The sequence below is a fragment of the Gambusia affinis genome, linkage group LG11, assembly GCF_019740435.1.
Source record: "Gambusia affinis linkage group LG11, SWU_Gaff_1.0, whole genome shotgun sequence".
NCBI classification, from domain to species: domain Eukaryota; kingdom Metazoa; phylum Chordata; class Actinopteri; order Cyprinodontiformes; family Poeciliidae; genus Gambusia; species Gambusia affinis.
Genome location: NC_057878.1, coordinates 5,500,605 through 5,524,948, shown reverse-complemented (window position 1 = coordinate 5,524,948; position 24,344 = coordinate 5,500,605). Strand labels below are relative to the sequence as shown.

The window sequence follows — 24,344 nt, the reverse complement described above, 5'->3', positions numbered from 1 at the left end:
ACCGGCACGATCAATAAAGATTGGACTTTATGTGACACTCTTACTGGACAGATGGGGATGAGAGAAGCGGAGGGGGAAGGAGGGCAAGCTTTACGACTTCTCAGCCAACACCAAGCCGTACAGCTGACAAAACTAAACTGAAATGCGCACTCAGATTCTCTCCCTATATTACATTACCACATACACAAATACGCACACAAGCATGTGGCTCCGAGAAGTAATTGCTAAAAGCGTGCGTTTGCAACACTGTTAGGGTGGCATTCGTGAGATCGGCCCGTATATTGAGTTACTGCACTGACAGAGTGAGCATCCTGGGCTGAATGTTTGGCTCGGGCTCATAAAGAAAAAAAAAAAAAAGGCCAAAAAGTTTTGAGAGAGCAAATGTGTCCTCTCAGATTTCCGTATAAATGAAGACCAACAACCGTCGATATGTTTCGGCTTTCACTTCTCGCTCTCAGAACATTCTTGATCTTGACGTGACTAATACAAGAATCATGTTTAAGTCAGACCTTCAGTTTGGGGTTCAGACCGGGCCAGGCCTCTGGAGGCCTCAATGTTGGCCTGAAAGCACCGGTAGCACAAACGTAATCTGACAAATAATATCCAGAAATCAGAGATGCACACAAACTGGATGGGTTCAAATCAAATTTTGTTGATAATTTGGATGATATGAATATTCTGGTAAACTCTGAAAAAGATCTATTCTCGGGAACAAAAACAAAATCACTGCAATTTTTTTGAAGAGTTTTATTTTTATTTTTATTTAAATTCTTGAGCTGGACTCATTGTGACTAATTTTAGCTTAACAATTCCCTTCACACTCAAACTGGTTATATATTTTTTAGAGCTTTGTAAAAATGAAGGTTTTATTGCGGTGAGTGGTTTATTTGCGGCACAGTTTGCCCTCACAGGTGCAGTGCTGTTTTTCATTTGTGAACGTGTCTTTTATGTGAGTGTGTGCATTTATTTTCATAATTGTGAAGAATGAGAGTCAGATTTAATACAGTACTTAGTTTGAACTAAACACTGGGTTTATGCCGTTGGGACAGAAGTTAGGGACTCTTAGCAAAACCGAGTCCAAAACTGTAACCTAGTTTTTTCGGATTAGAGAAAAGCTCGTCATTCAGGCGGCCATGTTGAATGGCGACCTGATTAAACTTCACTGAACCTGAAATAAGTAATAATACAAAGGTAAACTAATGCTGTATAATGCCAGTAATCCTGGTGAGTTGTATTGATGGCACTCAAGAGGAAGGGTTTGTTTAATAAAACCAAAATTAGCTTTTGGATGCTAATTAGCGCAAGCTAGTACCCCCCCATATCAACATGCTAACTGAAGGATTTTGCTCCGATGTTGGAATGATGTCACACCCGATTCAAGCACTTCCAATTTCAACAACCAGTGACATTTGCTATATGTCGTAGCGCCAGCTGTTATTAGCTATACGAGTTAATTCTCTCTATTTTTGTTTTTTTGTGTTAAAGACTTAAAAAACATTTTCACAAAGATGGTTCACAGTAGGTTTTTAACGCTGGTTTAATAAATCACAAACTGTCTGGATAGTTAGTAAACAATTAACTCTCACTACAGCTTACAGTCATGTTTTGCTGCTATGGTTAGCTAGCTAGTCTAAGCTAGCAGCTGTGACTCCAGACTCTCCCAACGGGAAAACGTCAACTAGAAAGGTGGAAAACTCAACTTCCAAGCACAATCAGAACGCACCATTGACAATATTAAGCTGTTGAAATATATTGAGTATAAATTTGGAGTTTTTGCTGTTTTAGAAATCGAATTGTTGCAAATGTGTTAGTAGTTTGGATTATCTCTTGTAACTCATCCTCTGGTAGCCTCCATGTTAAACACTGGTCACTTTAACCGACTTTTCAGGTTGAAAACTTAACTTAGCATGTTGGGTCAAATCTATAATGAATCCTGTTTTGCTAAATTGACTCTTGGATCGGTTCATATGTTGGTGAAACAGTCCTAACTGGATTGTCTTTAAGCTAGCATCTTTAATAATGACGAGAGACTTTCCAGACTGTGCATAGCAACGCAGAGTAAGATCCTGAAGAGTTGTAAGTGCGTTTCCAAATCAAATAGCTGAGTTATGAAATGCTTAGGAATTGAGGCACTAAAATCACTGACATTAAACATTCCCAAGCAAGTTGTTCAGCATAAGTCATCACTGCAATGTGAGCTTTTGATGAGCAGTACCATGAGGCGCTGCTGAAGCGAGGCTAGCGGCACCGTGCAAAGCGGGAACGATCCCAATAAAGCCCCACATTTCCAGACGGCAAACTCCCAGGCACTGTGAGACACACCAGTGACAGAGGCCGGCTGGGTTTGCAAAGCCCTGTGGTAAATTCCCCAGCCTGGAAGAAAATCCTATTTAATTTTACAAGACCTTCCTGGCCTCTAAAAATCCTCCATGATGTCTTGGTTTGCTGCAGAGCAGAACGCCTACAGAACGCTCCGGTGGAAACTTTGTGTTTTTTAAAAAAAATATTTTTAAGGTCAAATCGAATGATTAGAATCTGTTGTGTTTTATTTAATGAACGTTTTCATTTCTGCTTGATAAGTCTGATGTAAATAAATCTGCTCTGCAGACAGGAGGAGATGGCGGATCTTTCCCTCATGTTGCCTTTAATAAATTTTACTCTCGCACAGCAACACATTTCAACTGACCTGCTTCAATCCCATCAATAAAGTTTCATCTCAGACATGCAGCAGACTTCTAATATTCTGCTTTTTTTCCTTCATCAGCAGCAATTTGCAAACAGTCCATCACAAGGCAACATAGAGACACACAACCGTACACACAAACACTCACACCTATCAGCCTTTTACAGAGATGCTGGAGGACCCAGAAAGAAGTTGAACATGCAAAATCAACGCAGCCCAGGATTTTAACCCAGAACTTTCTTCCTGCAAGACAACAGAGCTACCGACTGCACCACCATCCAGCTGTTTTTCAAAATCTGGAGAAATCCTGTCATAATGCTGCACGTTTTGTTTTATTTATTTTCTGATATTGCCTATAAAATGAGAGTAACACTTCTGAGGAACTCCTGTGGCGACGACCAGGTTGTTGATCATGTGACTCATGTGATGTGAAAAATGTTTTCAGCTTTGCTAAATAAACCAACTTTGAAGCGCCTCATCATGACGTTGCGAGTTTTTGTAGAAATGTAAGAGATTTTTCAAAACTGCAATGTTTCCATCAAGCCGATTTATTTTCGAAGTGTCAAATTGTGCAATCATACGGTCAGTGGAAGCGCCGCTAGACAGAAGTGTGGAGATATACAGAGGTTTTAAAATGCATTCATTTAAAACCACTTAAATTTCCCATCATGCCGTTCATACGGTTCAAAAGTAAGATGCAAGAGACAGTCCTGGAGTTAATTCACAAGTGGCTGTTGCTGCACACTTTTGAGCAGCTGGCTGAAAGAAGGCGCCACACTTCTACCATCACTTATGAGAAAGACCAATCAAGCTTTTTTTTGTAAATATTTAATCTGGAGTAAAACGGAAACTGCAGGAACTCCTTGATGTTTTAAAACTAAAAGCTGTGAGTAGCGTGTTTCTATGGTAACCGACTGCAGAGCTAAGCTAACAACCTGATTCACTGCTCAGTTAAAGCCAGCTCTTCATACTTCATGTACGTTATGTGCTTGTTTTCATGCATCCCAATGGCAATCGGTTCATTTGTGTAATAAATTCAGAAGCAGCAGGAGTAATTACTGCCTTTCTGATCCATCCATCCATACATTTTCTGGTCACCCTTCGTCCCTAATGGGGTCAGGAGGGTTGCTGGTTCCAATCTCCAGCTACGTTCCGGGCGAGAGGCGGGGTTCACCCTGGACAGGTCGCCAGTCTTTTGCAGGCCTTTCTGATCATATGTCACATTTTTATGAAACACTATTAAAGTGGATTAAAAATCTAATTTCTTCTGATGCATAACAGAGGCAAACATGGGTTCATTTCAGCCTTGTTTTTTCACAGGTCCAGTTGATTTCCACTCTTTCAATTATTTCTCTGAATGTAGATCTGAGCAAATTAAAGCAATTTATTTGCTTAGGGTAAGGGATAGAGTTAGGCTTCCTGACATTTCAAGACTGCCTTCTTTTTGAATGGTGTGTATTCTCGTCGTTCCCCTTTTCGAAGACTGACTACGAGAAACGGAGCTCCAGGTTGCATCATATTATAGACCAGAGAAACAGAAGGTCTTCTATTACTAATCGAGGTTAATTGAAGTAAATAAGAACTGATTTGGTTGCTTTTAGGAATCGTTAGCTGTTCGATCAGTTGAATTTTAAAGTAAACAAAATGTTTCACATTTAATTTTCTTCCCAAAAGTTGGATTTTGTTTTTCCTAATAGTGCACCACCACTGTTAAGGGTTTCTGTATTCGCTTTGTGTTTTTGTTTTGTCCAACAGATGCCAAGAAATGTGAAAGCAGCTCTAAATATCAACTCGGTTCATTTGTGTCAGCGTCCTGCGGCATCTCAAAGGAAACCCACACTTCTCTCAGCCTCTTCATACAATCGATCATGTCTGCCTCTCGGCTCCGTAGCAACGGCCTTCTGTTTTCTTCTGTCCTGCTCTCTCTTTTCCTCCAAACCCCGACTTTTGCAGTGATGCATGCTGGGAGTTGTGCTGTTTGCAGGCAGCCGCTGCTGGCTCTGCCGCTCTTCTCCGTGGGACGAGGATGATGAATACATTTCAATCTTCCTGTCCTTGGCTCTGACTTCAGGGAGCGGCACTGTGAGCCAGGATATCAGTCTTATAGCTTATCCAGAGAGATCCATCACACACACACATCATCCTCCAACACACACACACATCATCCTCCAACACACACACACACATCATCCTCCAACACACACACACACACAAGCAAGTTTGCTTGGCTATTTTTGTGGGTCTTTCCATTGACTTCTATTTATTTCTACAGCCTAAACCTTACCCTTATCCTAACCCTATCCATTACATACCTAACCCTAACAAAAACTTAATTCACACCTTAGTCCTAAATTTGACCTCTGACCCAAAAACAGGGTTTCTCCTTGTGGGGACCAGGCTTCGGTCCCACAAGTAGCAGTGGGTCCCCACAACGTCGTATGTGTCAGGAAAATGGTCCCCACAACGTATTAGAAACAAATGCACACACACACACACACACACACACACACGCACACACCCTCTCTCTCTTAAAGAATCCAAATGATCATGGTGACTTTTTTCTCTCTTTTCCTGACAGTAGTGGCGCGAGAGGCAAAAAGACCAACTTGTACTGTTTTTGTTTAATCCAAATAACGTTCTGAATAACCGACATGGCCGACATTCTAAATGAGACGTGCACAACAACGAGTGTTCGCCAAGGACTGGTGTTTTGAAACCCGCTAAGGAAAAAGATGTGCCTTTAATAAAACCGAAAGGCTAAGCTGACTAACAGACCGGAGCTGACCTGATTTCCCGCTGCTCATTTGCTGCATCTGTAGCTCGGATGTTGTTTTGTATTTCTTCTTCTTTTTTTTTTTTTTCATTTTGCAAACAGTTTTATTTTCGTTGTAGCCAAAAAGCAGGTGTGACAACATTAGGACCACCGTGGGAATCCACATTTATTTTATGTCTCCGGGCTTCGGAGAAATAAAACCCTCTCCCCGCCGGACTCTGTTCGGTGAAGCAGTTGTTCTGCTCGGGAAAACTCTGGATTTATGAACTGAAATGTCAAGCATCGTAAATAACAACGACCGGATTTAATGACAGGTTTAGCGCTGAGAGCTTGCTGCTGTTTTGGATGATGCTCAGCAGCTCTCAGTCGTGTGTGTGAGTGTGTGTGTGTGTGTAAATGTGTAGGAGGAGGAGGGCACCTGTATCTCTTGTTGTCCACTGGCACGATGTCCATTGCGATGTAGTACTGCTGGTGCGGGTCAAGGCCGGCGATTTTTACCCTCATGGCCGGAAACATCCTCCTGATTGGGGACAAAAAGCACCAAAGACGTCACTGACCTGAAGACAACATGAAACTAGAAATCAGAAATTGCTGTAGAAACGGCTGCAGAAACAAAAACACCTGCTAAGAATCCATTCAAATCTCTTTTTTTTAATCCCAAAAGCTAAATAAATGCCGTAACTCAAAGCATTTAAAGGATTTCCAATAACAGTCAGTCTTACAACCAGGGCCGGTCCAAGATTTTTGGGGGCCCTGAGCAGCTTTTTGGGGGCCCATACTAACATGTCAACACCAAATGATTTATCACTCCTAAGCAACTCTATGTGTGTAACACACCTACTGTCATTAGCATCGTTTGTAATTAGCATACATTATACCACTACCATTATTACTATCGATTTTAACTTTACAGGAGTAACAAAGTCAAAAATAAAAAAAATCATCTGGATCATTTTGAGAATGCAGGGTAGTAATATTTGATGCAGGTTAGTTGGCGTTTCATTTGAACTATTTGAAAGTAACATCAGTTGATAAACACTCATTTTAAATATCTTATATTTCCCCAGCAGTGGCAGCAGCCATCGACAAGAAGAGATGAATCATTATTATTATTATTATTATTTTTAAAACAACTCAGAAATTGTTTTGGCATGTGTAATAGCATTTAGTTTGGAATATTCAATGTTATTTAAAAATATTTGTCTATTATGCTAGTTTGGTGCTCTTGGGGACCCCCTAGTAATGTGCTGCTTAGCTTGCACATGCCTTGGGCCGGCCCTGCTCACAACGATCATGTAGACTAGAGGCTTCTGGCTGAAGTTTGTTAATATTTGTGACTGTCATGACATGCTAACAGCTCCATAGCCAGGCAGCAGAGACGACACTCCACAGCCGCATGTCCTGGATGACGGCAACGTTTGTTGATAAGCGCCGCTGATCCACCTCATTTGCTTTAGCTGCTCCAGTTGAAATGGAAGAGATGGTTTGAATGTCTTCCTGTCTCCTCTCTCTGCTGCTTGGTCCTGCCTCCCTTTCAACTCCTCTGGCATGGAAATTAAATCCAACGACTGTCAGACGCAAACAGAGCTAAATTTGTTGTCCTTCTCCACGTAAGTTGCTGTTGCTCCTCCCACACTGGAACGTGCCTGAAAGGTTTTACGTCTTGTCCAAATGTAAATACTTTTTTTTTTTTTCTACAAGATTTTCTTTGTATTTGTTGGTATAATTTTGTTAAAAATGGCTTATTTCATTCATAGAAAAAGATAAAATAAAATAAAATAGTCGACCAATCAGAGATTTTGTGGCCAATTTCTGGTCACCGATTTTGTAAATCTCAGATTCCCTTTAAGCTGAAATCTACTAAAGAATACTTTCTTTTGTAATTTCTGATGAAATTTTACATTACAAAAAGATTTTCTAATAATAAAATAATTAAAATTTTAATAGTAAAGTAAAAACTCCTGAACTGCCTGTTTTTATCACTCAAAAAAAATAATAAATATATATATATATATATACAGATAAAAAGATTCAGCATATATCAGCTGTGTCAAGTTAAGATTTGAGGAGAAAAAGCTTTAAATTTCTTCTCATGTGTTAGATTGTTTAATCTGTAGCAGCATTAAGCAGGATTTTGTTTAATGATGAGTTATTCCTATTGAATCAGGAGCAGAATCAACCTTAGTTCACCAGAGAGCAGTCTGTGTCACACAGCTCTGCAGATTTTAACAGGATTTCACAAATAATATTTTATCTTTATCTAGTTTGAAAAGGAATGTTGTTAGTTTGTATTTATTTATAACTTCTACAATGCAAACATAAAATTATAATGACCTAACTGATGAGATAGATAGATAGATAGATAGATAGATAGATAGATAGATAGATAGATAGATAGATAGATAGATAGATAGATAGATAGATAGATAGATAGATAGATAGATAGATAGATAGATAGATAGATAGATAGATAGATAGATAGATAGATAGATAGATAGATAGATAGATAGATAGATAGATGATTCAGACTTGAAACTTAAAACAATTAAGATAAAATGAAAAACTAATATTACATCTATGCCTGAATGACTGGTTGCTAAAAATTAAACACAGTTATATTTCTAGATAGATGATTCAATGCAGAACTTAAAACACGATATAGGCCTATAAAAGAAAAACTAGAATTAAAAGAAACCTGAAAGAAAGAAAGAAAGAAAGAAAGAAAGAAAGAAAGAAAGAAAGAAAGAAAGAAAGAAAGAAAGAAAGAAAGAAAGAAAGAAAGAAAGAAAGAAAGAAAGAAAGAAAGAAAGAAAGAAAGAAAGAAAGAAAGAAAGAAAGAAAGAAAGAAAGAAAGAAAGATGGCGGCGGACCCCCTTCTTCTTCTGCTCGGGGCCTCATATATTCCCGGGGCGCCTCTGCTTTTTACGTCCCCCACCATTTTTAATATCTGCTCAAATGTAAAGCAACATATTAATGTTACCGCTCGGGATTGTGAATAGTAATGACTGGACGTCACGGACGAGCTGCTGCACTAAAAGGGGAACCGGCTTTAAAACAAACAGCGGTCCAGAGGAGGACAGTTCATCTGAACTCCGGTGCTTGAAGTGCGGCGTTTTCCCCTCTTTTCATTTAAAGATCGTAAATCGAGGCCTTCCTAACGAGAAAGAGAAAGACGTTTCCCGGAGAGGGGAGAGGGGAAGGAGAGAGAGAGAGAGAGAAAAGAGAAAGAAGTTTCTCTCTCTCTCTCTGTTTTTTCTCTCTCCTTTGCCTCTCCTCTGGATTTATGGCCTTATTATGAGAAGGCCGTGAAATGCGCACGGCGACGGCCGTGTCCGCCTCACTCACTCTGCTTCAGCGCAAACTGATTGCTGTGCTATTTATGAGCTGATTACCAATTTAATCCTAATTTATTCCAGCAGCCGAGGGCAGCTTGTGTATTTCCAGGGAGAAGCCGAGCCGTAATTTAACCCTGAAGGACGGCAGCAGAGAGGAAGGAACCACTTTGGTCTAGACGAGACGCGCACACAAAGAAACGCCGCCTCACAACTGTTTGGGAGCATAAAAATAAAATAAAAATGATTGGTTTAGAGACATTTACTCCCCTGTGATTATTACGAAGAGAGCTGATGTAGGCCTATATTTGCTTGCGAGGATGAATAAATGTTGCTTATGAAAGAATATTACTCTTTTTCCAGGAATATAAAGCGCAGAAAATATTAGAACAGGAAGCTAAAATTAAATGGTTTATACATATTTTTTAGTAACAACAATAATAATCTGAAAGTATTTTAATCTAATTGAATTTTGCTGATATTTTTTAACTATATTTAAAAATAATTAAAATATTTTTTACTGCCTTAATATGCCAAACCTTCTATCTACCCAAAACTTTTTTTCCCTCTCATGCAAACAAACCGTACAATTTGTTTGATAATGACACGTCAGGAATTGATGAGTTAGTGCGCGTGCCGGGTGGAAAGGCTCGCGACGCTGCGAGCACGAAAAGTTGAGCGCGAGGTCCTTCCTCCAAGACACCGCAGGTCAATTCCTCTTCTTACTCGGTTTTTTATTTATTTATTTATTTATTTATTTATTTATTTATTTATTTATTTATTTATTTATTTATTTATTTTTGGTCCGTGCGCTTCAAAATGAGCGCGAGCCTCACCCCAGAGCACGAAACAGAGGGGATTAATGAAAAGCAGCTCCACGTGCAACACATTAGCACCCAGCGCAGCACGCGCAGCTGAAGCAAAAAAATTTATATATATATATATATATATGAAACACATAAGTTATCATGATTTAGGGCACTAAGAAGTCGTCGGGATTTTATGTTGACAACAAAAAGCAGCGGTGAGAATTTAATAGTTTATTACACATAAAAGAAAAATCTTTTCATTGACTTCAATATATAGGCTATAGTCCACGATAGATTTGTGATATTTTGAGAACACCGTATATATATATAAGAAACACATAAGTTATCATGATTTAGGGCACTAAGAAGTCGTCGGGATTTTATGTTGACAACAAAAAGCAGCGGTGAGAATTTAATAGTTTATTACACATAAAAGAAAAATCTTTTCATTGACTTCAATATATAGTCCACGATAGATTCGTGATATTTTGAGAACACCATTCCATTTTTCAAAGTAAAAGTTCTCCCGACGGTCTTTTAAAGCTTATCCCATTAGCGTCACTCCACGCTGTTGTTGTTTTTGCTTTCCACGGTGATCTGAGGTGACAACCAGAAGAGGAACCACTAAATTACCTCCAAATATCTGTGGCTTTCGCAAACAGAATGAAGGTCTGATGGCCTTGCAGATCCTTCCAGTCTATTTTCCAGCTCTTATCTCAGCAGTCTGACTGATAAAATAACACACCAAGACATCATCCAGCTACTTTTTCTCAAACTGCTTACAGCGTTAGGAAAATATAGGTAACTGACAGGTAACTTTTTTTTTTCTTTTTGTATTGCATTTTGGCACTTCACAGTTGTTGCAACCTTCATCCTCCCCACATCAGAAGCTGCCTCTGCACACCTGTCTGCATCTTTTCTGTATTTCAAACAATCGACGTCCGCATCACCAAACCAGCCTCTGAGGACCGTTTGGGCCAGAGACGCTCAGCTGAGGGGACAAACAGATGAGCGGAAGGTGAGGGTCTTCTTTAGGTTCTGAGCTGCTTTTTTCCCCCACAGAACTTTACAGCATGGATTCAACAATTCTACATTTTTATTAAAAGTAAGGCAAAAGTAAAGAGGAAAAACTCAACAAAATCAAACTAATGGAAAGAAGAGAAGAAAAGGATAAAGGTTAAAAAGAGAGCAAAGGAGCCAATCTGTTTTTAAATGACAGTCTTGTGCAGTTTGTGTTTAGACTTTGGCTTCTATTTTTTCATATATTAGGTTTGGTCTTTGTGTGCGTGGGCTTCAAAGACTTTACCCAAACATTGATATTCAAGTTTAAAAAATGCCTTCCAGTTCCAGAGCTAAATGTTGATTAGAATATAAACTTTATTGATCTCTGAGAATGCGTTATTGCATTATTATGCCGTTACCGTTACAGTACTTGAAAACGGTCTCAAAACAACAACATTATCACTTATCGCAATAAGTTCTGGGGATAACTTATCGTCCAGCAGCATTTGTTAACGCGACAGGCCTGGCTGACCGCTTCTACGCCGGGATTGGGCCCCAAACGTCCCGGGGGCCCAGCAACGGCCCAGTCTGTGCCTCGGTCAGCAGCTGAGCCCACCGCCTACCTGCCGGCCTTGGTGATGATCATCTCCGTGCCGATGTCGTGGAAACGCTTCCAGAGGTCGGCGCACTGCAGCTCCACCTGGATCTCCTCCATGGAGGCCGAGGGCGAGGCGTCGCAGGCGCCCGGGGCCAGGTCGGCGGGCGAGCCGAAGGAGCACGACGTCCTCTCGGCCAGACCCTCTCCATCCGAGCCGGGACTCGCCTCTGAGTCTGGAAGGGGGGCGAGAGAGAGAGAGAGAGAACGATGAGGAAGGCGTTCTCTCTGGATTAACGGAATTAAAAAAAAAAGAAAATAAAAAAAGAGTGTGTGTTGGGATTTTTTTCCGTAGAGGATAAATGCTGCGTGAAGCTTCTACAGAGCTACGAAGAAAAATTGTTGCGCTCTCTTGTTTTTTTCTTCTGGTCAGGCAAACGACTATTCCAATGGAAAAGGTCTGGGATGTGAGATTTCCCACAAAGTGAACATTGACAGAAGAGACGAATTCACAAGAATAATCAAAAGGTTAAATCGGATCTTTTTTTCTTAGAGACACACCCACACTGCAAAAACACAAAATATTACCAAGTATTTTTATTTTAGCTCCTAGTGCAAATATCCTAATACACTTAAAAAAAGAGAAAAATATTTTTTCATCAAAATACAGGAGCTTGTTTTAATTCCTAAATATTGACATAGAAGTACTAAAGTACTAGTTCCACTGTCACATTATTTCATGTATAACATGGGAAAATGTTTTATTACAGGTTAAATAATCTACTTGTGCTTTTGTATCAATATTAAGGAATTATTGACTGGAAAAAAGCTCCGGTATCTTGATGAACAGTTGCTTGTAAATTAGTTTTGTCTCATTTCAAGCAAACTAAGATATATGCACTAGAAACCAGACCAGAAACACTTGGTTGATGTTGTGCTTTTTGCAGAGCACAGGAGGATTTTCAGCCCAGTTTGTGATCCTGAAGAACATCAAAGTCATCGATTACACTAGAAAAATAAATACATTTAGAGAAAATTCTACATTTCTAACACTATTCCTAAATTGTATCAGTAAATATCTTCTTCCTGTCTAATAAAGACTCGCTTTATTAGACAGCAGATGTTCATTGCATCTGAAAAAGCGTGACATTTCAATAATGTTTCATGTCTCAGTTGCACAACAGGTTTTCATTTGTGTTTCTTTTGATTTTGGCCGGCAATCCAGAAACGCTTCTAAAGGAAATATTGGAGTTGCCGGTCATGGTGGTGTTGCTGTGGGAAACCCAGCGGATGAGTCTGCAGAGGGAAACGTCTCCGTCTTCGCCCTGGCGAACGGCTGAATCTCACGTCCGCGTCCTTCATCTACTTGCTTTTCATTTCCGTGCATTTACTCTCAGAGACGGATCTAACTAACAGTCAGGCTGGCTTTCCTCGTGCAGACGAGGCGCTGCATGCGAACGGCGGCGGGCCGAACACCCGACCTTGAGGTCACCCAGTGCTGAGTGATGCCTTGCTTTTAGGATTAGGGTCATCCCTAAACTCTGAGAGTTAACAAAGTTCATATCCTCTTCGCTTTGAACGAGAAAATAATGTGAGCTTTATGCTCGGAAATAGAACAAAAAAACAACCAAAAAACAATTAAATTACAAGTTTTGTAAAAATCGTTTGAATTCACTGGCAAACGTATTAATCTTGGCAAACACAAAGTGTTTGAAACTGTTTATTCCCACCATAAATCTACCCTCAAATATTAGATATCCCAAACTACAGCCAGTCCCCTGCCACCGCCACAGAGGGAAACGTCTGTGTGCTCATTTAGGTTTGAAAATCTCTTGGGGGGGGCAGAAAGAGAAATCCCAGAATGCCTCGTGATTTTTCCAGCTGGGGCATCGAAACCTTTCCGTGCGCACGATATCCTCACTTGACCGCCGCGTCATTTCATCTCGCTTCGCTTTTCGGAGAAAATCCTTTACAACGACCCCAGAGCCACCCAGGAAAAAAAGAAAGAGAGAGGGAAAAAAAACAAAGGCAGAAAAATGCAATAATGTATTATTTATTGCTGGTCCTGACACACCGAGGTTGGCTTGGCAGTGCCGGAGGAAGGAGGAGGGTGCGAGGGGGGGCTAGCACAAATACGCTTATGCAAATGAAAGGAGCTGAGAGAGAGAGAAAGAGAAAGAGAGAGAGAGACTGGACAGCGTCCCGGGCGAAACCGCCGCAGCGCAGCCAAGCCCGCTGGAAAGGAGAGAAGGAAGGAAGAAATGGGGGAGATGGAGATGAGGGAGAGAAAGACAAGAAGGCGAGGAGTGGTGAGGGGCGTAATGAGCCCTGAGAGACGGCAGGGGCGGAGGAGGAGGGAGTCTTTCCATCATCCTTCCAGTGTCGCTGCAGCCAGGGAGGACCGTCGCACATGATTAGTGTCCGTTTCTCTCCTCTAACTGTTCACACTCAGCCTCCCTCCTCCCCCCCTCACACTTTGTAAACACATTCTGCCCGGGTAAAAGACGACGGGGCCGCTAGGGCCCCGGTGGCTCCGATTCCCACCGGGGCCCCAGCGGCGCCTACCGCAGGGATGAGCTCATTACAACACGCTCGTCCAACAAACGGTCGCGCTTCGAATCACTTTCTGTCTTTTTGGGGTTTTTTTTTTTTTGTAAATGTAGCAACACTGAAACTATTGGACATTAAGTGCAAACCCACAAAATTGTACAAAGTGACTTTGGTCTAGTTTGTAGTGTAAACATCTTGAAATAAGACAAAACTAACTCAAAAGTAACTTTTCAGCAAGATATGAGAGATTGTTTTAAAGCAAAAATTCCTTAATATTGATGAAGAAGAACTGGTTTTACTGGCAGATTATTGCACTCAGAATAAAACATTTTTCCACATGTTTTAAGTGAAATAATCTGCATTTGGTACTCGTACTTTTTAAATCAATATTAAGGAATTATTGACTTGAAACTAGCTGAAAAGTTTCTCCTTTTTCCCCATATTAACATTTCCAGGTGACACATTAAATAAAGGTGTTTCTTTGGGTTAAATTTATTTATTCCAGTATGGCTAACAGATTGGCATGTCATTTTTTTATTATTAATATTTGCTTTCAGCTGACAAAATGCAATATGTAGAATCTGTTGAAAAGTGAAAAACATCTTAAGACAATGTAACGTTTAGAGATGGAAAAACTCTGGTTTCTAAATTATATTTTATTATATAATAATTATATATATATTTATATATTATAATTATTATAAATCCTGAAAGAAAAATTTAAACTGTGATATTTAAATCTCCAAAGAGCAAAAAACAATAAAGGATCATTAGGAATTAATAATCAGTTTGGGTTCAGCTGACATGTGGGACCTTAAACTGATCATATACAGTAACATATTCCAACAGTTTGACTTAAAAATTACATTTTAGAATATAAATAAATATATATATGTCACCAACAAGAGGCTTAAAATAATAAACTGTTAAAATGGGCCGACATTATATTTTTGTTGCTGTTTTAACTGCACAGTGACTGAGTTCACGGCGGCTCCTCGGGGTTGAAACAACGGGCTGGTGTCCCTGGAGATTTCATATTAGTGAAACTGACGTGTTGCGTCGAGTACGACCTGTTGACAGCGTGGCCCTGCAGGTTTCCGGCGTATTCTTGTGAAACCTATACATGGAACCGTGACATGAAGCTACAGTAAAAACAACTAGAACAACAAAAACACTAAAAATATATTTTTTTTTTATTAAAAAACGGCCTGAAAACAGACTCTGTGTGGCTCCGGGTGGCTTCGAGTGTCTGCTCCAGAACGGAGGCTCCAGCAACCCAAACAGGCCAGAGGGGAGAAAATCACGAGTTATCAGTTCTTGTTTCTCTCATATGTGCTGCGTTTAACGGTCATATTGAAAGGCCTGTCGCAATGAGCGATAAATCAATTAACCGCATGATAAATCGTAACAAGCTCATTAATTTCCATTTGGGTGATTTATCGGTTTTCTTTTCTCTCTTTCTACCAAAAACTAGACGTCAAAAGTTTTCAGTCTGCTGCTTTTGTCTCAACTAGTCCCTCTTTCTTTTTTTTGTTTGCAGAGACTCCATAATTTGTTTTCTTTGCAGTTCCTGTTGTTTTGTTGATTTATTTTTGGATATTTAGAATGCCTCCCAGCTCCAGCGTTTACATATTCACTAGAATCTTACGTGTACGGATCTCTGACGATGCGTTCTCGCATCATTTTTTCGCCGCTATTATTAGATGACTTTAAAATGCTCTGAAAGCGGCAATAACATCGTGCAGCGCGATACCCTCTGGGACGATTTATCACGCAGAAAATGAGTTTGTCGCGACGGGTTCAGCTGTCAGTACTGCCTGGCTGCACTTTGCTTTAGCTGCAGTTTTACTTTACAACTTAAAAACCAGAGCTGCTGGGTCAAATCTGTGCCACTGACTTACAGTTTCGACGACAAACCATGTACAGTTTGGTTTAGTTTCTGCCTCCTTTATTTTAAAACTTTAAATAGATTAGATTGTTGGAAAAATTTGAAAAACAGTCAAAAAAAATTTAAAAGTGCATTTGTGGTTAAAAGAAGTAGAGGCTTCAGGGGAATCAGCTGCACTGCAGAGACTGAATGAATGAAGGGATGATAATAATGATGATCCATCAAACTTGTGCAGCACTTTTTAGGACGCTCAAAGATGGAGAGCAGCAGGTAAAGATGTCTGGATGCCCTGTCATCAGGCTGGAGGACCCGTCCTCTGACACCCAGCAGCCACACACACACACACACACACACACACACACACACGTCAGCACGGCATCAGCTCATTTTCACTTCTCTATCACTCAGCGTCTAGTTTTCAGCTTAGCTTTCATTTTGCTTTCTGAAAAGGTGCTTCTTTTTTTTTTATTAACGAGAGGAAATTTGCCATCTGTTTCTCTCTCTCACAAACACACACACACGCGCATTACCTCACACACACTCTGATCGTCCTGTGCTTGACCTCCATGAAGACACCCAGCGTGAACCAGCGTGGTGCCGCGCGGCATTCTGACCCCCGACTTCACATTCAAACACGTTGGTCTCGGTTAGAGACGCGCTGAAGGCTGGACAGCTTTATGTGTCGTTCAGCAACAAACAGGAGCTCGTTTTCAGTCGATAATTCCTCAATATTCATCAATAAAGTTCTAGTTTCATGTGCAGATTTCTTCCCGTACAACATGGGGAAAATGAAGCAATCTTCCAGTGGAAGTAGTGCTTTTTCCATTGTATATGAAGGAATGATTGACTCAAAACAAGCTGCTCTATCTTGCTGAGAAGTTGCTCATGAGTTAGTTTTGTCTTATTTCAAGTGCATGAAGATATTTGCAGCAGAAACTAGACCAAAAATACTCGGTAAGATTTTTTGGGGATTTTGGCACTTGCTTCCTAAAATAACCACAGTTTCATTGTTGCTACAATTCCAAAGGTTGAACATTTTTAACCTTCACAGTGACACTGAAGGTCAGGCTGATCCGGCTCCATCAAACCCGACAACTTCACGGACACATTCGGACGTCTCTACGCCGCCTCGTCCTCTCAGCTTGTCAACGAAAATGTCACTCTGAGTAGAAGGAAGGCAACCAGGTTGACGTCTACTCAGCAACATTTCATCTAATGGAATATGTTTATGTGTCGCGTGATTTTTTTTTTTTGGCAAACTCTTCCCTGGAACAGTGAAAGTAAACTGACCGTAAATATGAAGAACCAAACAGGTCGTGTTTGATCTGAAAGTGAAAGACCTGCAGCCGTTGTGATTAAATCCTGGACGCTGGAATGATTTTCGCGAAACCCTCTTCATTATTATGAATTTTTATTATTGTTGGATTGTTCACAGACATGCACATCCCCGTCATGTTTACGGTTTTAATCACAAGTTAAAACCAGGAGGTTTATCCAGTTTATTCTCTTTGCCGTTTCTGTGTGATTTACGGACGCGGCTTGTGAGCCTGATGATTTTTTTTTTTTTTTTTTGTTCGGGGGGGAGGTGGGCTGATTTTATAGGACAATTATCTGAATTTAAAGGCGTCTGGTTGAGCTGAACACATATGAAATACATACGTGTGTGCAGCATGTATTTATGATGGCCTGGCTATATTTAGCTCTGCTTCTCAGTGGGAAACAGAATCGACCGTCTGGCTGTTTCAGCAAACATTTTATTTACCGTCCAAATAATTAGACATGTTTTATTTGCATTCATTACATATAAGAGAAAAGGTTCAATAAATGAAGTTGTGAACACTTCCTCTCATAAATAACACGTCATGAACCAAAAATGTTTTGATATAAATTCCTTTATTTACAACAGAGTGGCTTTCCTAACTGAATCAAGTTTTTAAAGTTTCAGGATAAAATTATTATTATTATTATTAATAATAATAATAATAATAATAATAATAATAATAATAATAATAATAATAATAATAATAATAATAATAATAATAATAATAATTTTGGATTTTCTAGTGCCTGGAAGAAAAAAGTATCTTACTCTGGATTTGGAGATAGAAACGTTTTTATATTTTTTAGTTTAAGGAGGAGCTCACAGTGAATATTACTTTAATATTCATTAAGGATGAACAGATCAGCTGTGACGTCTCGTCTCCTGCTAAATAATAAGAGTTCTGACTTTAGATCAGCTCAAAGTTTGTTTGTTTTTTCCCCCAAATGTATTTATGCTTTAACATGAGGTACGGTGTAAAGACAATGCATTAGTTATACAGTTAATCAGCTCAAAGTTAACACAATTATTTTACTATGTAATCGTCTCACCCAACTGTTGGAGAGAGAGAGTGTGTGTGTGGGTGTGTGTGTGTGTTTAAGAACTGTTTCTGTGCGTAAAAGCTGAGCCTCTCTAAGAAGTGGAGCTGGGGTTTATAACAGATGTAGTTTCACTTGTTAATTGCCGCTTTAAAAGATCCATATTAGAGCCGTGTGGAAGTAGGAACTTTGTGAGGTCTCACAAAACCAGCTTTTTCTCTTTTTCTTTTTTTTTTTTAGAGGGCTCCTCCGGTCAGCCTGTTAAAAAAATAAAAAATAAACTGCTGCAGACTCAGTCCTGCTCTCCGTCTTCTCAGGCTAATAAACGTGTTATACGACCGGCCGGCTTCCAGCCTTAAAGCCTGCTGGAGCTGAGCAAAAAGAGAGAGGAGGAGGAGAAGAAGAAGAAGAAAATCTAATCACTCCGCTAAGGATTCCTCTAAACCACATAATGTGACCACAGAGACTCGCTGTTCTCGGTCACCGCCGCCTGATGCTCCACAGCGGAGGGCTTTAAGTCCGGAGCGGGATCCTGCCAGGAGCCCCGGCGGCTAATGAGAGGAGGGGGCTCTGGATGGAGGAACGGGGGGGGGGAGTAACTCCAGATAAACTCTGATTAAGAAAAGTGCTTCTTATTCAGGCCTAAAACGACTGGGACGACCACCGAGAGTTAAAATTATATTAAATTATTTTTTTTTTTATTAAAAAAAGGAAAGAAAAAAGGCTTTAAGTTCGATTTTTGTTTGTTTGTTTGTTTGTTTACCATCTTTGCCCCTTTTAGGGCTCACAAAAAAAGCAGTGCTGCTTCTAATTAGCGCTCCCTCATTTAAACCGCAGCGCAGACAGCTCAGTGCTTCAACAACAACACGCTTCCTGTAACGGTTCTGGGACACAACTCCATTCTTTTCGATGCTTCTTTCTTTCTTTCTTCTTCTTCTTCTTCTTTTTTATTTTTATTTATTTTTATCGGAGAGAAAGAGGCGCGCGACGTAAAAAGAGCGTAGTGTTTCCGGAGGTCAGGCTGCGCGAGGAGCTCCGTCCGCCCGAGTCCCACAGCGATCCGAACCGAACTCATCACGATGAAATCAACGCAACATTAAAGTGAAATACCTGTTTTCTGTTGTTATTATGTATCTAAATGTCCAAATATATAACCCGTGCTTCTAAACCGTGTGTATATGAAGGGTCCAAGTGTGGCGGCCGACTTACTGCACCGCATAAAGCGCGTACGCTTTCCAGTCAGGAGGATGGAGGACACGTCCGGACCTTAATCTGAGAAGTTAGGGGTTGGAAATCTGTGAGGAGGCCTGACGCTGGCGCGCGCGTTAGAGCCGGGCGCACGCGAGGCAGCGGCAGGATTTCACGAGGCAAATTAAGCGGCGGCGCTGCTATTCAGCAACACTGGCTGTGACACAGGTCCACATGTGGAAAACAAATGAAACGGGCAAGTGAGGTGAAAATGAAAAATGAAAAATATGAATGTAGCCGTTCACACACTGGGGAGACAAACTGAATAATAATAATAATAATAATAATAATAATAATAATAATAATAATAATAATAATAATAATAATAATAATAATAATAATAATAATAAAGATAGGTATTTTTGGGGGGAGTATTAATACTTTTGGATATAAGTTACGTCAAAAAAGACACGTAAATTAATTTGTCAGTTTTTGATTTGCTTACTCAGCACTAACTTTGTTCAATTCCAACTAAAAGATAGAAAACACACACACACACACACACACACACACACACACACACACACGCACACACACACACACACACACAAACTGTTTGTGAATCAATACTGTAATTGTAAACCTTTTAAAAACGTATCAACCTTTCGATGCTAAGACGCCTAGTTCAAGTCCAATGAGCGTAAAACGCCGTTGCTTAGCGCGAGTCTCCACAATTTTTATAAGAGTTCCCTTTATTTTATTTTATTTTATTTTATTTTTTTGACCTAAAGAGAATAGTATCTGACTTAATGTCACTGTTTATATACTTGATTAAAAATTCAGATAATTGTAGTGGCTATACTATTATTGCACTCCCCCCAAAAATATAGTTTTATGCTGAGTACAGTGTGGTTGTTGACATACGAAATATGAAATAATATAAATAAATAATAGGGTCGCTCTTTTATTTTTGTCAAATGTAAGCTGTTATTAATATTCTTTCTGTACATTTTTTTTCCCCACTCCATTTTATGCATGCATGTTGTATGCATGTTAACGCAAACAAGGCTGGAACACACATTTCCCTTACGCATTGCGCCCCTTTCTGCGCTTCAAGCGGCCCCCTGCCTGACCTGTTCTGCGCAAGGTCAGTTGATTCTTTTTACGCACCTGTCCACTAGGCATCAGGATGTTTCAATCTTAGATGTCTGCTCCTGTTTTACAGTGAAGCTCGATCGATGAGAGTCACTTATTTGAGTCTTGGTGCGGGCGGTTTACGGCCTAAGTTACCCAAAGGTTGACTTGGTTTTTACGCACCAAAGTATTCAAGACACACAACCGTGACTGTGTGCGTCACTGTCCAGAGACACTGGATCCTTTAAAGGTTCAAACAGACTCTCTCTCTCTCTCTCTCTCTCTCTTTAAATTAATTAATTAAAATCAACACTTTCTATGACATAGTTGTGTGAGGTTACAGCAGGGCCTCCACGCGTTGCCTTTTAAAATGAACTGCAACAGTTGTGTTTCTCTGCCGTGTTTTGCTGGAACGCAGCCGCAGAGGAGCGGATGCGTTTCTCGGGGTTAGACTGCGGAGCAGATGAGCTCTGTGTCAGCAGCCTGGGGTCCATAAGCGTGGAGCCACGACGCAGAGAGACCTGACGGGAACTTTTAGCGGTGTTTGTTTTTAAAGGAAATTATATCTATCTATCTATCTATCTATCTATCTATCTATCTATCTATCTATCTATCTATCTATCTATCTATATATATATATATATATATCTCTATCTATATATATATATATATATATATATATATATATATATATGCATGTGTGTGTGTGTGTGTGTGTGTGTGTGTGTGTGTGTGTGTGTGTGTGTGTGTGTGTGTGTGTGTGTGCGTGCGAGCGCGCACTGACCCGGGTCCATATCCAGACAGTGCGCCGGATCCTCTCCGTCCGTGGCGAGGCTCTCCATGGACAACTCCAGCTCCTTCTCCTCCCAGCCCCGGAGCTTCCTCTTCTTGTTGGAGCCGATCAGGGCTTCCACGGAAAACGCGTGGGCTCTAGAGCTCAGAGCTGCGGCCGATCGCCTCCTCTCACTCATTTCTCTCAAATCCACCCGAAAATTGGGCAGGAGGAGGAGGAGGAGAACGCGGCGAAAATTCACAACAACAAGAAAACCCCGCCACCTCCCGAGCCCCCCCAAATCCCCTCACTCCGTCCGTCCAAAAGCAAGCGAGGCAAAACAATGAAGAAGAAGGAAAAAAAAGAGGAGAAGAAGAGGAGGAAGAAGAAGAAACTGCACACGTCAGTGTTTACAGCAGGGCGCAAACTCACCAAGTGTCCAAAGTAATCCCAGTAAACTTTGACTAGAAAACGGAGAGTTTTTTTAGTCTTTGAACGCGGACGCGGCCATCGCTGACTGCGCGCGGACTGATAGTTTGGATACGGTCAGCGGCGTTTTGCGCGCCCTGCTCTCTGTCCTGCTTTTTCTCTTTGTGCCCCACTAACTTCTCTCTGATTGATACTCACTTCTGGAGGATTTTTTTTGTTCTTCAGGCGCATAGAGAGAGAGAGAGAGAGAGAGAGAGAGAGAAGTGGGGGGAGAGGGGGAGGGGCGGTCTCCTTTAACTCTGTCAAAAAAAAAAAAAAAAGAAAGAAAGAAAAAGCACCCAGCCTCCAATGAGGAGTCAGACTGGAAAGCCAGACGGACGGTTCTGTCCAATGGCGGCGCGGCGGAGACGTGAAGTCTGGAAAACACTGAAGGACGGCTTGAACTGATGAAACAGGCACGTTGGAGCTCATACAGCGGAGGGGAATTAAAATTTATTCTACAGTGAGCTCATCCGATAATAAAACGTTGCCCTTTTTATTATTATTATTATTATTATTATTATTATTATTATTATTATTATTATTATTATTATTATTATTATTATTTTCTAAGTTCCCCCGCACCACTGCTTTTTATTAAAGATCCCGCGGCTTCTCTTCTGAGTGTCCAAAATTGGGGTTGATTTGTTTTTTTGTTTTTCGGGGTGAGGGGTTGTGAGGGGTCGGGGTATGTAGTTGCTGCTGCGCGTCTGATCCGCTCCAACGACCACATTACCGCCTCGACTCACGATTTAAACTAAAACTTTTAACATTTCGCTGATTTTCACTTTATATTTTCTAACCTGCGGCTGTGTCCGCGCGCAGGCAGGTCGCCGCTTAAAGGGATAAATGAACCCCCCCCCAGGCCCCCCCACGACAAAAACAATACAAAACTGCATTCTGGATTCGGATCAGTCACACATTTTCTCCTACTAATATCTTCAGGACAAAAAGAGAGAAGAAGAAGAAGAAATGTTCATTGGCATTCAGTGCGTCTCGTTTGGGCCAGCGGATCATGACTGGCCCAATAACTGCTGGACATCCGGTCGGTATGTTGAACCCAAAGCGGATTAAAATGAGCCTCAGTTCAAAACGTGCAATTCAAGAATATTTTATTGATATAAATTAAATGATATTCTCACTCGTCCCAATTCAAATTCTTCAAAGGGGTTAATGTAGAAGGTGATGGCTGTTGGCAGGGATTTAATAATAATAATAATAATAATAATAATAATAATAATAATAATAATAATAATAATAATAATAATAATAATAATAATAATAATAATAATAATAATGCTATAGCCCTTTATTAATTATTTAGTTTATTAGTTCACAACATAAAAATACTGAAAATAAAAAATTAAGAAGCGGACTTGTTTAGAGAATGAAAAATCCCACAGAGCGGATTTAGTTTTGACCACATGTTGGAGCAGAGGAGCGGCCATTAAATAACACCTGCGCGATAACAGTAACACAAGACTAACACAAGACTGGCGTCAGTCAATCAAATCAGCGCCATGTTCGATGTGGACATTTCTGTGTTGAGACGTTTTCTGCTGTTATGAGACGATTTATTTTTAAGTATATTTGACAGACCTGTAGCTTCGGGCTTTGGTCTGAAGCGAATCGGAACCTTTTTTTTCCACTCGGGCTCACAGGCCGGACCGTGGACGGGACTGGCGCGCGCCTCCACCGCAAACACAACAACCGCACAGGCTTAATGACGGCTTCCTCTGATGTAAGGCGGCGGAAGTATCAGGGCAGGGGAAGTGGCACGTGCTATGGAGGACACAGATGAATAATAGTAGTAGTAATGATAGACAGACAGGCAGGCAGGCAGGCAGGCAGGCAGGCAGGCAGACAGACAGACAGACAGACAGACAGACAGACAGACAGACAGACAGACAGACAGACAGACAGACAGACAGACAGACAGACAGACAGACAGACAGACAGACAGACAGACAGACAGACAGACAGATAGATATTTTTTTGTTAGGATAAATAATCATATAATCCCAACTTTTCAGGATTTTCTTTTTCTTGGACTCAGACTTTACTTGTCACGTTTGGGTCCACGCGCTCTTCCTACCCTTCCTCTCCTCTTCCGGTCGGCAGACCGTTGCGTCCTTGCGCACAGGCCCCCATAGCTGCATGTCTGCACTGATTGATTTCGTGCAACGGGTCGTTAACTGGTTGTTTAATTTACAAGGAAGCGCAAGAAGGACGGAGAGTGAAACTGAAGCAAGCAGCCAAGAGGGCAGATACACACACACACACACACACACACACACACACACACACACACACACACACACACACACACACACACACACACACACACACACACACACACACACACACACACACACACACACATACACACACCAGCAGCACTCGGACTTTTTCTGTCCGCATCGCCTGAGGCCGCAGACTGAGCCTCAGCGCCAAAGTCACCGTGGAGAGCAACAGCGGGGCTGACCGGTTCAATCTGCTCTCATTCATTTCTGACCCACACAGAAATGAATACGCAGTAAAATTAACTTATTGATAAAAAAAAAAAAAAAACATTCGTAGGTTTTCGTACCTGAGGTTTTCTATTATAATGTGAAAATCCAAATAAAATCAAGCCAGTTGCACAAATTGAATTTGACTTTTTTTAATAATAAATAAAAATCTAAAATTCAGAATGCAAAAGAGGGAAAGAATAAACTTAGTATTGCAACTTTTGATTGATTATATTATGGAGGTATTTTTTTGTTGTTGTTGTTGTTGGCAGGGCAACGGGA

At 40.7% G+C, this 24,344-nt stretch overlaps 1 protein-coding gene across 1 annotated transcript in view; it reads right to left on the bottom strand.

Moving 5' to 3' along the window:
- tbx15 (T-box transcription factor 15) overlaps window positions 1–21,674 on the bottom strand; it is a 48,946-nt gene extending 27,272 nt beyond the window's left edge. Inside the window, exons 1-3 of the mRNA XM_044131739.1 lie at window positions 21,097–21,674; window positions 11,223–11,430; window positions 5,875–5,976 (exon numbers count right to left, since the gene is read on the bottom strand). Of these exons, the coding sequence (XP_043987674.1) occupies window positions 5,875–5,976; window positions 11,223–11,430; window positions 21,097–21,283 (497 nt within the window). The 5' untranslated portion in view covers window positions 21,284–21,674. The remainder of the gene's footprint in view (window positions 1–5,874; window positions 5,977–11,222; window positions 11,431–21,096) is intronic.
- Window positions 21,675–24,344: the final 2,670 nt, after the last annotated feature.